Source organism: Helobdella robusta (genome assembly GCF_000326865.2).
Source record: "Helobdella robusta unplaced genomic scaffold HELROscaffold_2, whole genome shotgun sequence".
Classification (NCBI taxonomy): domain Eukaryota; kingdom Metazoa; phylum Annelida; class Clitellata; order Rhynchobdellida; family Glossiphoniidae; genus Helobdella; species Helobdella robusta.
The window spans coordinates 7796966-7813390 of NW_008704083.1; the positions used below are offsets into that span (position 1 = coordinate 7796966).

The 16425-nt window shown below is 32.8% G+C and overlaps 1 protein-coding gene across 1 annotated transcript; it reads left to right on the top strand.

The window, feature by feature from the left end:
* On the top strand, nt 1-15120 carry HELRODRAFT_106153 (hypothetical protein). The gene is made up of 24 exons (XM_009017617.1): nt 1-148; nt 968-1111; nt 2186-2258; nt 4552-4609; nt 4924-4978; nt 5146-5234; nt 6996-7155; nt 7530-7608; nt 7895-8279; nt 8776-8923; nt 10199-10322; nt 11051-11232; nt 11516-11763; nt 11830-11893; nt 12069-12134; nt 12383-12528; nt 12804-12867; nt 12966-13066; nt 13171-13317; nt 13739-13817; nt 13979-14059; nt 14341-14480; nt 14828-14936; nt 14958-15120. Exons 1-23 carry the CDS (start codon nt 91-93, stop codon nt 14912-14914), a joined length of 2778 nt encoding a protein of 925 aa, XP_009015865.1. The 5' UTR covers nt 1-90; the 3' UTR covers nt 14915-14936; nt 14958-15120.
* Nucleotides 15121-16425: the final 1305 nt, after the last annotated feature.

A 16425-nucleotide genomic window follows, 5' to 3' on the forward strand; every position in this document is an offset into this window, starting at 1 on the left:
CAGTTTTCGCACCATCGCAACATCGCAACGTTTTATGGAGCCTTCATCAAAAAGAGCCTTTCGAGCAAGGAGGACCAACTCTGGCTGGTCATGGAGTTCTGTGGTGCTGGTTCCGTCACTGAACTTATCAAGGCTACCAAAGGTGAACGTTATTACATTTTAAGTTTGCCAATCACCATTTCATTTTGCTTCAAAGTAATTTTGTGTGAGATTTTAATTGAATTATTTGCTGCAGTCTAATCATTGATGGCCCAGTTCAGACTTATTTTAGGAAATTCTAATAATATGTATCTTTGATGTTTCTTTCAAAAGGATATTTGATAGTATTGTTTTTTTCTCAAATCATCATTCACACTTAGTCCATATTAATGTATGTCTGTGTTATGTTGGATGTTGATTTTTTCATTTTTGTTTGATGTCGTTTATATGTTCGTTTGAGGTGAGAAGAAATATATCTGGTGCTTCCATTGGTATGTGTATTCTTAGTTTTGTTGAGTACATTATTTCTGGTTTTATTTGTGCAAAGCACACACATTCACCATCCATATGTTTTGAGCATTATGCTCTTTCATGTAACTGCCTCGGGCTATGCAGTTGCTAAATTTATTTACATAATTTTTATTATCCTGGCCAGGTTATCAATTTTATTTTCAGTTAATAATGTAGTTTGCTGGGGCCTAGAATCCGATGTTTTATGTTTTTACTGGTACATCAGTGTTTTCAACTGTGTTAACATTGTTCTTCACATATTTTATTTCTATTGCATTCAGTTATTTAAATACACTTCAAGAATATGCAGAGCAACTAGGTAAAACAACAGTGTTGTTTTGCATGCGTTGTTGGTCATATTTTGAAATGCATTATCCGCATATTATTACATTACTTCAAATAGATTAACAATTTTATAGTGAAGTTTTAATAGACCGACCACTTCAGCATCTACACTCACCAATCATTTGCAATACAGGCAACAGTTTGAAGGAAGATTGGATAGCCTACATATCACGAGAGATTTTGAGAGGGTTGTCCCATCTGCACACCAACAAAGTCATACACAGAGATATCAAGGGTCAAAATGTTCTACTCACTGATAATGCTGATGTTAAGTTAGGTTTGTACAGTTTATCCTACTACTTTTGTCCTTTTTTTCGAAATTTTAATCTTAAGTTACAAAATGTCAATCATCATCACATCATCACATATGGGTATGTATATTCACTCACTATGAAAATAATTTAAGTTGAAAAGTACATGCATAAACATGAAAAAAGATCACACACACACACACGCGCGCGCGCGCGCGCACACACACGTTTTATCTGATTGCTCTTTTTATCTTATGTTTTGGCCTGGATGTTGAAAAGCCATTTTTTCATTAACTGATAAATTGCTCTTTCACTTTCATTTACATAAAAATACAAGCAAGCAGATATATGCTGAGGGTTAAAAAAATAAACCAATAAAAAAGTTCTCTTTAACAATGATCATGTTCTAGTAAGTTTAGTTTATTGATGTTTATCATTTGCTGGTGGATTAATAAGACCCGTTTTAAAACGAATTGTAATGGCTATAGTATACATGGTTAACATTGACTAAATATCTTCAATATCAATCTCCTGCCTATGAACTGATGCATAATTAAGGCAGGCTAACCAATTCAGCATCATACTCACTAAATTTTTATTCCATCTAATGGTTCTTCCATTACGAGCTGACATGGTGTTTCAGCTAATTACTTACTATGATTTATGACAGGATTTTAGTAAATGTCACAGTCACACATTTCCATTATGTCAGGTCTCTATGAACAATATATCTCTGTATATACTTAGCAATTTAGCAAATGTATATATTTAGTATAATTACTAAAGCAAACATTTCATCATCATTTCAACATCATTTTTTTAAGAGCAAACATTATTTTATTGTCAGCAACGAACTAAGTCATTCTCATCACCACATATTGTACAGACTAGCTAGCATTTTTAAGTTAAACATGCTCTATAAGTTGCTGAAAAAATGTTTTGACTGAAATGTTAGAAATGTTAGTACTACATGAGTAGATTATCATGTTAGTTAGTGCATTTTATTTATAATAGTTTAATTTCTTTCAAAACGTGAAGACAAATATTCCCATGCTGTCTTCATTTTCGTGTTAACTTTTTTGTATATACATTCTTAACAGTTGACTTTGGTGTAAGCGCTCAGCTGGACAAGACTATGAGTAAGAGAAACACATTCATCGGAACACCATATTGGTCAGTTTGGTTGAATGCATGTGTGTGTGTGTGTGTGTGTGTGTGGTGTGCGTGTGTGTGTGAATTAATAGTAAATTAGTAAATGCATGAAGGCATTAATGAGTGAATGGATGAATGTATGTATCATTGTTAAATGTATGAAATACACACACTTGAGCCAGGCACTAAACAAGCTCACATCAAAAGCTTCCCAAGCACCATAAAGATATATTTAAGTGAAAAATTTTGTATTCGAGTATCACTTTTTTTTCAAACTTCAATGGGCAAGTTATCTTTGTACTAGTTTATATATGTCAGTGGGTGACAGCTTAAGGTTTGACTCTAATTCATTTTAACAACTGATTACTCTCATCTAAAAACTGAACATTTTCTCAGACTGCCTCCTTGTTAAAAAGATTCAAATATATTTTCTTATAAAATGCAAAGATGGGATAGTTGAAATTAGTGAAAATATGCCAGACAAATCAATGTACAGTTTAGTAGACTGATTAATGGAAGAATTGAATTGAATCATCTGCTGAAAGTCATCAACAGCAGATGATAAATAAAGCAAGGGGGGCTAGACTAACTTGATGATGCAATAAAAAGTTGGATATCAATTTCATAATGAGCTCCTACTCAAATATAAATCACTATATTTTTTGTGATGGTAATTTGTTAACAATAGTAGCCTTGTTATTTAATATCATACTATAAGCTTTTGGGTTTAACAACATCATCAGCCATGCATTTAATTAGATTAGAAACTGATTTTTTTTTGTAATAATGCCTTTTTTCGACCTTATATGCTTTAATTAACGTGTAGTTGATCATTCAACATATCTAATGCAGATATCATTATTTATCTTAGGTATAATTTTATTAATAAGAATCACAGCTGTCACTTCTGCTTATGATATAGTGATTTTTAATAATCTTTGCCAATAATTTGAAGATAAATCGCGAGCATACATTCACAGTTATATTAATATGCCTTTTTTTGTTGGTTCATATTTTATTGTGTAGCATAGATGTATGGAGAAATGATACATCATAATGAATAAATTAATTTATTTACTTGTTTGTTTCTAGCACATTAGTTCTTACGTAAATTATTATTTGCCATTAAGACCTGTTATGATGATCTTATGAAAGAATGTTCTCATCATTTTCATTATTATTTTCGCTTCTGTCTGTGTGTGTGTGTGTGTGTGTGTGCGCGCGCGCGCGTGTGTGTGTGTGTTTGTTTGTTTGTTTGTGTTTGTGTGGGTCAGTCCGATTTAATAAAAAAATGTGATTTTATTCGATTGATGCTTTTTTCATTGAAGAATCAAAGCAACATATTACCATTAAATTTTTGACAAACATAGATAGATAAATAGATAGTTTAATAAAATTAAATGTATTATCAATAATTTCAAATGAAAAATGAAAGGATTAAAAGTTAAAATACAGATTAACCTGTTTTGCTAGTTAATAATTGTTTGTTTTTGTGACATAATCCTTGCTGGTGGTGTCACAGCTGACAATAACAACGATAATTAATGAAATCCACATTTCACTTCATTAGTCAGACTGACTTGTTTCCATGTTGTATACGTTGTGTGGAAGAGTTGTGCATTATTATACATGTGTGAATGAGTTGTGTGTTTGCTTACATGTGTGATTGAGTTGTTTGTGTGTTTGTATACGTTGTGTTTGTATACATGTATGATTGAGTTGTGCGTTTGAATACATGTGTGATTGAGTTTGTGTGTTTGTATACATGTGTGAAAGAGTTGTATTTGTATATATGTAAATGTACCCAAGTTTGTATGTTTGTATATTAAGCGTGGGAACGAACACAACAGTATACACAATGCATAGCAGAGATGAGAGATAGATAGATTACCCCGTTAAAAATAAGATGAAAAATTTGTAACCCTTTTCTCATCATTCATCATTGAACTTCTACACATTCAAGTAGTAATGGGTTGTGATTTTCCACATTGGTATATATATATATATATATATATATATATATATATATATATATATATATATATATATACATTAGGTATTTACTGCAATTTAAGATGGCCTTTTTGATTTTGTCATATGGAGAACTGCTGTTCAGTTTTTTTTATTTACAATAAGTTATGTATCATGAATATTTGTTTTGAGTTCGCTGGTAAAATGACGTTGTTAAAATGATGAGGCTGATGATGTTGTTGAAATAATGACGATGGTGATGGTGATAATGACGACGACGATAATGATGACGACGATGATAATGACGATGATGATGACATGATGGTAATGTTGTTTTAATTAGGATGGCTCCTGAAGTAATAGCCTGTGACACAAATCCCGGTGCAACTTATGGCTTTAAGGTTCCTTGATTGATGGGTGGTGTGATGTCACTATGGTCTCGATGGTGATGATGATGAGGATGATGAGTTTGTGATGATGATGATGATTAGTTTGTAATGATGGTGGTGGTAATGATAATGATTATAATGATATGGTTTTTGGAGTTTATTGATAATGTTCATGCTATACCACAGTTTTCATTATTAATTTTGACCTAATATAATATAATATTGAATTGTATTTAACTGTTTATAATAACTAAACTAATACAAAAGATCACAAGCAAATAGACAAATTCAGGCAATACACGCACACACACATACACACACGGCAGAGTGATTTGTGGTCATTGGGAATTACTGCAATAGAAATGGCTGAAGGGAAACCACGTATGTTATCATTTGCAACCCTCTTAACTAAATTAAATTCTTTAAATTTTATATTTTATCACCTTTTATTCAGAGATATTTATTATCTTTTTTAATTAATAATTATTTCGCACTTTTTGATGAAATTATTAATTTACAAATATTTTTTTTACATTTATAATGAACAGCCCTGAGTGACATACATCCAATGCGAGCTCTCTTCCTCATACCTCGATATCCACCCCCGAAACTGAGGCAGAAAAAATGGTTGGTGGATGTTGTTGTTGTTGTTATTGTTGTTGCTGCTGTTCTTGTCCTGATGTTTTTTGCTATGGTTAGTTGCTTTTAGGTTCTTTTAATAATATGAGAATGGTATAATATAGTATATACATACTTTTTGTATTTATTTTCTCACTTATTTGTTTAATTTTGTTCTACTGCCTTGCATGTTGTTACAGTTTCTGCGTCTGTCAGATCCTGATTTTAAAGAATAAATAAAAAAAAACGAATAACGAACTTCTACTAAAAGTCGTCCACGTCAAAATCACACGTTAATAATACTAAAATTAGACTGGAAAACAAACAAAATAATATTCGCTGTTGGTTTTCGCTTTCATCTACATGTACATCTACCAGCAAGGTAGGTACTCATAACTACTTATTCTTCCTTTCTCGTTTAGAAACTAAATCGGCGATGCGATTGAGTCATTTATTTTTTCGTAGTAATATGTACCATCCTCTGATATCAAAGGATTTTTAAACTTAGATGATCATAAAGAGGATGGTTCTTTCTTTCATGGTACATCGATGATACATTGGTGATACTCTGTCATTACGTTTTTATATGTTTGATTGTATCTACTTATCTGATACTCTATCATTACTCATTTAATTGTGTATCTGCTAAATTGTAGTATAATCTAATTACCATTAAATGGTACTCAACTTAACATGCTCATTTTAATTAAAAAATATTGGCTTTCGTTTTTTTTTCTAAGTTGATTCATTTTCTGTTCCACTCATGGATTACTCAATGGTGAAGTTTTTTAACTTTGTGTTTTTTTAAACAAGCCAGAACTATTTGATAAGTAATGTTTTATGTACAGCACTTCTCTATCATCGCGCTCATTTCTTTTGTTTTTTTGGGAATCTTAGTTAGCTGTTCGAATTGTTACAAAAAATACTACTTGCTCTGCTGCAAATACTTTCATTATGTTTATACTTAAATGTTATATATGAATGCTTGTATGTTTGTTTTTTTTGTATTTATTTATGTATTGTATGTATGTGTGTATGTATGTGTGTGTGTTTGTGAGTGTTTGTGTGTGTGTGTGCGTGCGTGCGTTCGTGTGTGTGTGTATCTAGTGCTTATGGTTAGATCAATGAATGTTAATTATCAAAGGAGTCATGTATGAAAGCAGGAATCTTATCAAAAATAGCATACTTTTTATTGAATGTAATTTGTAACTTTAAACTGGGTCAACATTTTTATAGTTCATCATTTTATCGTCATCATCATTATTATTCATTCATTCGTTTGTTTATTCCTTTCTTGTGTAATCATGTGTGATGATATCAGTGTAATCTACTTCATCCCCGTCATCATGGTTCTTAATGACGCCATCTTACACTATATCATGATAATTGGGTTATTATTTATAATAATTCTTCACCGTTTTTTTCCTTGACGTGATTGTTTTTTTCATCATCGTTTACATGAACACGCACGCATTTGAATGCGTACTTGAGCATGCAGGCAATGACACACGTTATGATAATACATTGCGTAGTATCCAACCTACCTACTCATGAAAATTTCATTTTAAAGTAGCAGTATCAACTTATAAGTACAAGTCAAGTTGTATTATTATCTATATTGCCCACATTTCTGTTATGTTACTGCTATATATGTTATATAAGAGTATAAATGCTGTATTAATTTGTGTTAAGTTATCTTATGTTGTGTTATGGCATGCTATGTTGGGTGGCTACTCCATGTTATTTCATACGAACGACGCTTTTGAACAGGACGGGGAAGTTTGTATCGTTCATAACAGACTGTCTGATCAAGGACCACAACTCGCGACCATCCACCGACCAACTCCTCAAGCATCCCTTCCTCAAGGATCTTCCCACTGAAAAGCAGGTCAAAGTTCAAATGAAGGAGCACATTGACAAACACAGGAAGAGCAAACGACGTCAGTGGTTTGCTTAGTTGTTTACTCTCTTAAGTGCCTCAGTCTGAAGTGCATTTTGTTCTTCATCTGTGGAGAAAATTATATCAATTTTGTGAACAATTAATTTGCTGATAACTAATTTGTTGTTATAAGCTTGCGCGTTGTTTTGAATATTAATTTCATTAAATTTTGCAGTTTCAATTTTTTGTTCGTATACTCGTAATCTAGTTGTTTTAATGGAACTTTTGAGATGTTTTAACTCACTTGCTCATAGCTCTCCATTAGTTTTATATTACTTACAAGTCATATTGTATGCCATTCCTATGTAATGTAATCCTAGTTTGATATCACGTGAATGCTAGTTAATGTTTATTAATTTTTATATGCATATGCAGCTGAAGACATAGAGACCGAATATGAATACGACGCCAGTGATAATGAAGAAGATAATGCAAAGAATGGTGGAGAGCCGAGGTAGCTGTTCTTCATAATTATCAAATTTATAATTAAAATAATAATGATGAATATAATAATATTTATATAAATAATAAAAATAAATACTGAACAAAATTATGTAATGGCAAACCTGTTAGGATATAATAATGATCTCTGCATCATTTTAACTTCATTTTTTGAATAGTCAGTTTCCTCCAAAATGTTTTTTTTTTCAATTTTTGAAGATAATTCTGTTTTTTTATTGTTGTAATAATAATACAGAGATTCGCAATTGTTAATGTAATTTGCTATGTATCACCAACAGTTCCGTGTTGCAGATGCCAGGCGAGTCGACACTGAGGAGAAACTTCTTACAAATCCAAGAAGGAGAAGGCAGAAAAACTCCCAACCCATACGCCATTCCACAATCAGGTCCCTCGTTCAGTCCCTTGTCCAGGGCTCAGCCAGCCCCCGCTCTCCACAATGCGAAGAAACCACAACAGCCACAACAACTACCGCAACAGTCGCAAGTTCAAATTCAACAGCTACAACCACCTCCTTCGAAACATCTACAGCAACCGCACCATCAAGCACCTTTCAACATGAACAACAAATACCAGCCTCACGTTCTTCAACAGAAACAACAGCAGCCGTCGCAGATACCGCAACTGCACCGGCAACAACAGTCTGCACCGTCACACGTTGGAATGGTTAGTTGGCTCTTTCATTTATCTTGTTATGAATGTTGCTGAGAATTATTTATAAATAATTGTTTTAATGATACCTGATATAAAAACAATTTTTGCTATTAAATTTGAATCATTTAAATGGTGCCATTTCTCAGAAAAATCATGGATTCTATTTTTATTTTAGCAAATGTTTTATAAATATATATATATATATATATATTTATATATATGTGTGTGTGTGTTTGTGTGTGTGTGTGTTTGTGTGTGTGTTATATATATATATATATATATATATATATATATATATATATATATATATATATATATATATGTTTTACATATATATATATATTATTGAAATGTCAAGTTAATTATGAAGTTTGTTTAATACCTTTCTACATAGAAGCAAGAAGCAAGCAATTTGAACTACCAGCCACATCAACCTCATCAAATGTTTGGCTTTCAAGAGGACAGGAATGAGTTACGAAGGTCTGGCCGGGAAGCTCACCACAGCAAGAACATCACATCCGACAACAAAATCATACCCAACAACAACATCAACAACAACAAAATAATAAACAACAACAACATTATAACACGCAGTAGCAACATACCAACACCCAGCGACAACAACAGTCGACTGTCGTCAGCCAATCACGTCTTTGGTATGAACGCTAGGCATGCAGTCAACTACCAACAACAGCTGCAACCGAAATCATCCAACCCGCCGTTTAAAAGTTAGCACTCGTCCATATGTTAACATGTTCTATTGAGTAACTTCTGCTAATTTTAATCTCGTTCTTTAATATTTTGTTGTTCTTTGTTTATGCAATTAATATAAAAAGTTTGTAATGCATATTGTTTGTTCATCGTTTCAGATGAGCAGACACCTTTGAACCCTGAACTCAACAACAACAAAGTTGCGAAATCGTTATCGTCATCAGGCCAGTTCAACAAGTCACAACAACAACAGACTCAGCAGCAACAACAACAGAATCCCATCTTAGCTGGTCGACCCACACTGACTAATCATGACATTTCCAAGATGGCTTCACCTCGCTACAGGTTTGTTGTCGCTGCGTGCTTTTTGTCGTTGTTACTGTATTTTGCTTGTCGTTGTTGCGACTACATGTTGCTTGCTGTTACTGTATATTGTTTGTTTTTGTATTGCATTTTTTTATGTTTAATTGCATATCGTTCTGCGTGATAATTTGTCCTCTCTTCATCTGGCAGATACTTTTGACAGGATGGATATTTTAGGGTATTTGTTGATTATTAATTGAACCATCGATAAAAATGTTGTTGAGTGTGCAAGATAACTGAAATGCAACCGTAGGAACAGTCAGATAGCCGCAGGTCCACAGCAGCAGCAGGTTGTACCACCTGCAGAAGTTCTCTACAAACCATCGCCTGCTCAGAACAAAGTCATTCGTTAGTATTTTTTCTACTTCGTTAAAATATTATGTTAGAATATCCATTAGTATGGAATTAATTCAAAGTGTTTCATTCAACTCAGAAATATCGAATCGTCAGTCTGCAGCTCCATTGATACAAAATTCCAAGGAAAGACATCCTGAGGTTGCTAGTGTAGTTCTCTATCCATGCTATCTTTTTTATATTGTTCTTTTTTGTTCATTCCTACCTTAACCCTACCTAGCCTGGCTGCCTCCAAATGAAATGCTTTTATATCAATTCTCTTGTTCTGTTTTTGTTGTATGATTATGTTGTCCTCAGTAGGTTGGTTGCACATTAAAGTATTTTTTCCATAACTTGCCTTCCGTAATGAGTACATTCAATTTTAATTTATTAGGAGCTTGACGCACTTGCAGCTCAACTTTCAAACCTCGGCAGTGGCATTTTCAAGTCAGTCCAACAGGACCAACCAAACAACAGTAAGAGCAACAACGCCGCAGCAAAGCAGCAGCAGGTTGCAGCAGAAGTCGTTGCTGATTTGGAGGAGGATGATGATGAAGATTCTGATGAAGAGTTGGCGCCTCTGCCAGATGGAACCTTGCTGGCGTCAGCACCTCCCAGACCTCTGTTGGTGTTTGTGTTGGTCTCACCGTGGAGATGATTATGACTGATGATGATGACGATGATGATGACGACGAAGATGATGATCATGACATAAGGAATATGCATTTTTTGTGGTTGATAAATTAATTAATTTCACACTGTAAATGTTCGTTTAGATTTTGCTTGGAGGCCTTAGGCTCTGATGATCCCACGTTACCCGTCACATACGCAAACAGTAAGTTGTCATCATTGTTGTCATTGTTATTAGTTGCTGTTTTTGTTATTCTTTTCGTTGTTCTTTTTTTTATTTTTGACATTCCTGGTGTTATTATTAAATAACAAGCTTGAATAAATAGAAGAGTTATTTTATTATCAATTATATTGCTCACTCAGTGCCTTCTGATGCAAAGAAAACTCAACTAACTAGATCAGCTACTTCAGAAGCTAGTGCTAAAGACAAAGTTTGTTGTGTCTTGTTCATCCGTTCATTCGTTTGTTCATTTGTTTATTCGGTTATTTATTCATTCATTTATTCATTCATTCATTCAGTTTTTCGTTCACTCATTCTTTTGCCTTTATGGACCATGTTTTTTAGGGTTTAAATATTCATAGAATGTGTTATCGTTTTAAATTACTTCAACTAATTATTATCAGAGGTACGTTGTCCTCTTTATATCTTTTCGTTTTTTTTCATTTTTTTCAAATAACAATTGGTGCTGGCAGATCAAAGAACGAACTCCTTCAGCTGAGAGATTGAACAACAACAACAACAACAGCAGCAGCTCGAACACTACCGACAACACAACCACAAAGACAACAAATTCCTCTGGTTCATCATCTTCGAACAGCGGCAAGTTCAGAGCAGATAATTCCAGCCTGCCTGATCTCATATCAAACAACAAACCAAAGCAGAAGAACAAAGATGCAACTTCCAACGATGCCAACACTGAGAAAAATAGTGATGATGATATAGTGAGACCTTTTTTCTCTGGTTCATTCATTCCCACCTACTCTACGCCTACATCAATACCTATTTAATAATAAGGCCAAGTTACTTTCCACTATTTATTTTTGCCAAGTTTTAGGCCGTTTTTGTTTTAGATGTTTATTTGTATTTGCATTGTAACTTTTGTAATGTCTAAAATTCAAAATTTTGATTTCAGCTGTTTAAGATTATAAAATTGTTGAGTCATTTAAACATGAATTATCATTTTTTTAAATGTAAATTATTGAGTTAACAGTCGTTGAAACGCTGAAACACGCACACACACACACTCACCACACACAAACAAACACACACACACACACTGTCCAGGTGACGTCACTGAATGATTATGCCCAGCAGCAGCAACCGCTCACAAAGAAACAAGGTTCATCACGTTCCTTTCTTTCGTTTGGTTTCGGGGCCAAAGAACAAACGCCCGATTCGCAGAGCAGAAAAAATTCGAAAATCAGCATAAATATTCTGCCCAATGGCAACAGCAGCAACGTAGTGGTGAGCAATAACGCGGGGACTCAAAATGGAAACTTCAATGAGAGCGGCGATTTCCTTGAGATGCCTGAGATCCGCAAGTACAAGAAGAAATTCAACACGGACATCAACTGTGCTGCTCTGTGGGGTATGTCTTCAAGTTTCTTACTTGTCAATTTCGATCATGTCGTCTTCATCATTACTTTAATTAGAAGTTATTGCTCAGGTTATTTATCTTGTTTATATTATATTTCGGTTCTACATTCGTCATGTTTATATTATATTGCGATTTAATTGTCTTCCTGTTCAAACATGGAAATCAGGCGTGAACTTGCTCATCGGCACCGAGAATGGGTTGATGTTCCTCGATAGAAGTGGACAAGGCGAAGGTTCTCTGCATTTTTCCATTTTTTCATCCATGTTGTCGTTTTTATAAGTTCATTTTGCACACAAATAAAACCCCCTAAATGAAAATAATTTAAACTACAAAACATGTACTTTAGAAAATACATAGATTAAAAGAAAGACTTTTTAATTCCTCCTCAATAAATACGAAACAAATAAATCCATACATGCAATTATTTGGTTGATGATATAACCAACACCAACTTGTTTAATATATCCAATCTTCTTTCAGTATACACGTTGATATCTCGACGTCGTTTCCAGCAAATTGATGTGTTGGAAGGTCAGAACTTGCTGGTCAGCATCTCCGGCAAGAGCAACAAAATTCGAATGTACTATCTCTCCTGGCTCAAGTCGAAAATTCTCAAAACAGATCCTGTTAGTGGCGGATGAAAATTATTTTTTTTTATTCATTTTTGTTTCTGCTGTCAAATTTCTTTTGATCATTTTATAATCTCTTTATAATAATTTGTGAGAAAATTGTAAAGATTATGAAATATTTCTTATACCTCATGTGTTTTTTATCATTTTAGTAATGAACTTACTCTGCTTTCAACCGAATTGGTTTTTCTTCTATAGGTTGTGTTTTATGTATTTAATTTTTGTTATTCACTAACTTTAATTTTAAATACGTATTTAAAATTCTCCAACAGAATGACAAGAAGGTGGGCTACACAAATCTCGCACATCTAGAGGGATGCACTCATTTTAAAATCAGTTAGATGATTATTAATTTCATCTGTAATGCAATCAGTTTATCATAATTTTGAATTTTTTCATCAATTTATCTGAAAACTCATCATCTCCATTCACAGTCAAATACGAGCGAATCAAGTTCTTAGTCGTTGGTCTTGCGGATTGCATAGAAATATTTGCATGGGCTCCTAAACCTTACCTCAAGTTTATGGCATTCAAGGTATTAGTTTCTCAACTTTTTTTCTTTATCACGTTTTATTTTTGAAACCTCGTTAAATCATGCCAATAGTTTATAGCAATTAACGAATGATTTGATGCATGCAGTCTTTCAGTGGCCTAACGTACAAACCTCTGCTGGTTGACCTCACGGTTGAAGAGAGTCAGCGTCTCAAAGTGGTCTACGGCTCGTGTCATGGCTTCCATGGCATCGACCTCGACACGTCCAGTATTTTCAACATTTTCATGCCCATGGTTAGTTCGCCCTCTATCGATTTTTTGGTTTTGTTTTTGACTTTTTTGTTTGATTTTTCAGTGAGGTTACTGAAATCACAGAATGCGCCTAACAGAATGCAATTATTATCATTACAAACCTCTGAGTCTTTGTCATATTAAAATTGTATAAGTTGTGCGCGATAAACAACAAAGTAAATTATTTTGAAATCAAGTTTATGATGTTGTTTTCTGTTAATCTTTTGTTTCAATTTAATTTGCTCATCTGCCTTTTGTTGATTTTTATTCGAGATTATTTTCTTTCACTTTCTAGTTTCCGCGAATTTAATAACAAAATAGAAATAATAATTAAAAAAATTATTGATTAATAATAAATAATAATTTCACTAATAAATTGAAATAAAGTCCCAACCATAAAGAGCAAATGTAAATAATTTTGCAGACGACACACACCATAGTACCTCACGCCATCATCGTCATACCTGGCTCCAATGGCATGTCACTGCTCCTTTGTTATGACAGTCTGTATTTGTTATTGCTATTATTATTATTCTAGTGTTTTTGTGATTCAATTTCATTGCGTATTAATTATTTTTTTCAATTTAAATACTCTATTAATATTTTTATATTGATGTCGTTATATTTCCTAAGTTATGTTCGTGATTAACAATTTGTTGATCAGATGATGGTGTTTATGTTGATACGTATGGCAAAGTGGAGAAGAACTCTGTGCTGCAGTGGGGTGAACTGCCTAGTAGTGTTGGTCAGTGTCTGTCTGTTTGTTTTTTTTTATTTTATTGTTTGCTTGTTTGTTTGCTTGCTTGCTTGTTTGGTTACTCTTTATTTTGTTTATTTGCTGGTCGTATGTAATTTTTTGTCTTTTTTTTCTTCAAATTGAAACACTGCATGATATTGCATTGGATTTAGTATTGGCAACTGTGTAAATAATGAAGGTATGAAAAATAAACTTGACTGACTGAGATTAACTTTCATTTAATTAAACATTCTCAAATGATTGACATGAAACTCTTATAAAATGGCCAGCTTACATAGGAACCAATCAGATCATGGGCTGGGGACAGAAGGCCATCGAGATCAGAACACTGGACAGTGGCACTCTCGATGGTGTCTTCATGCACAAGAAGTCACAGAAACTCAAGTTCCTCTGCGAGAGAAATGATAAGGTTTCTTTTTATGTTTTTTAGTTTCCTTTCATTGCTGTCCGTCTCTTTTCATTTATTTCATTCGTTTTGTTTAAGCACATTTTTATTTTAGGTAACTCATTAACAACACATTTGCTCCTACATAATTCGTTGTCCCATAATTTCACTACGATTTCCTCACATTTCACTAGTCTCTTAATGTAACTACAATTAATGTGAACAATCTACTTGCACACTTCATTGGTCATTCACATGATCGGTTTGTGCTCATTCATTCGCAATTTACTCACTCACTCGTTCACTCTTTTATTAATTAACACAATCATCTACTCACCTACTCACATGGCAATCATTCATTGACCTCTCAGGTGTTCTTCTCTTCAGTGCGTAGTGGTTCGGCCTCTCAGATTTATTTCATGACTCTCAACAGACCTGCCGTCTCAGCTAACTGGTGATCCTGTTGTTTAATTCCAGTTGGCAAACTTTTATGCAAACGTGTTGAACTGAGAGGGGATGCATGACGTAACTGATGACGTAATTAATGACGCCGATTGCATGACATACCATGACGCTACATGACGCACGCTTTAGAGATTGCTAGTATTTGTTGTTTGTGTGTAAATTTGGTGATGATTTCACGCTACTTTTCTTTTAAAATTTTACATTAGCTCTAAAAATATGACACCTGATTTTTATATTCATCATATTTCCATGATGATAATGTTCATTATAGATAATGGAAATGATTAGAACGATAGAAGCTGCTAAGATGATGATTCAAAAATAAGTTGTTTTTTTTTTATTTTGATAAAGTAAAGTAAATTCTTTTGGATTTAATATATTTTGATGGGATAAATAATAAAAATATATAAATAAAAATATGATAAATGATAAAAGCTGCGGCCTTTGCATGTTTCGATTTCTATTGAAGGGACGATGACTGCTTTCGTCATGTAACATGTAAAACTCAACAATGTAAAACGGTTTAACATAAAGTTCATTTTTTATCGTTTGTATCAACCTTCATTTGGGTTTTATTGGAAACTTTAACATCGATACGTATAAATAACTGATACATGGGTATATGACAGATATTTTATTAACTTTTATTTAAAAAAAAATTTTTACAATTTTGATTCGCCACGTTAGTCGAATTAATAATAGAAGATTAATACAATCGTGATGGTGATGATGACGACGACGATGATGATAACATTAATAACGATGATTAGATAACAGTGATGGTGATAATTATTATGATAACTAATATACGCAAATACGTAAAGAATCTAGTATTTAATTTTTTTCAAGCCTTTTTTGAGAAATAAAGTTCGTATCAAAGCATTGCAATACGTTAAAAAATGTCATCTGAATATATGAAATATTTTTTTATATGTTTTTAATATCATTGCACTTATCTATAATAAATTATTCTGTGATACAACCAAAGTTTTTAATGTTAAAGTTTGTCTCTTGATAGTTAATGTATGATCAGTTGATCAATTAAATAATTAATTAATAAATTAGTTGACTAGATTATTTTATTATTCGTATTCTTCTTATTATTATTATTTATCGTTTTTATCGTTAGAAGATATTTTTAATAGATATTGTGTGGGTAAAGGATGTCTTATATAGACACATTAAAATAATGGGATTTGGTTAAGTTAAGATTATATGAATTTTTATTTTCAACTTTCTAAGTTCGCATAGTACATTAGCGATAAAATAACTCTATCATATTTTAATATTTTTAATAATAATAATCTTCTATTATATTTTATAATTTGCATTTAGATCAATATTTTTGTGTCAATATATTTATTAACGGGCCTATCACGAGACAAAAAGAAAGAAATTAAACCATGCCAAATTTGTTTACTAAGCACTACACATCATGTTTGTAACTCAGGTGTTTTTTTTATAGCTCAAAATAATTCTATAATTGCATGTTTGTGTGTGTGTA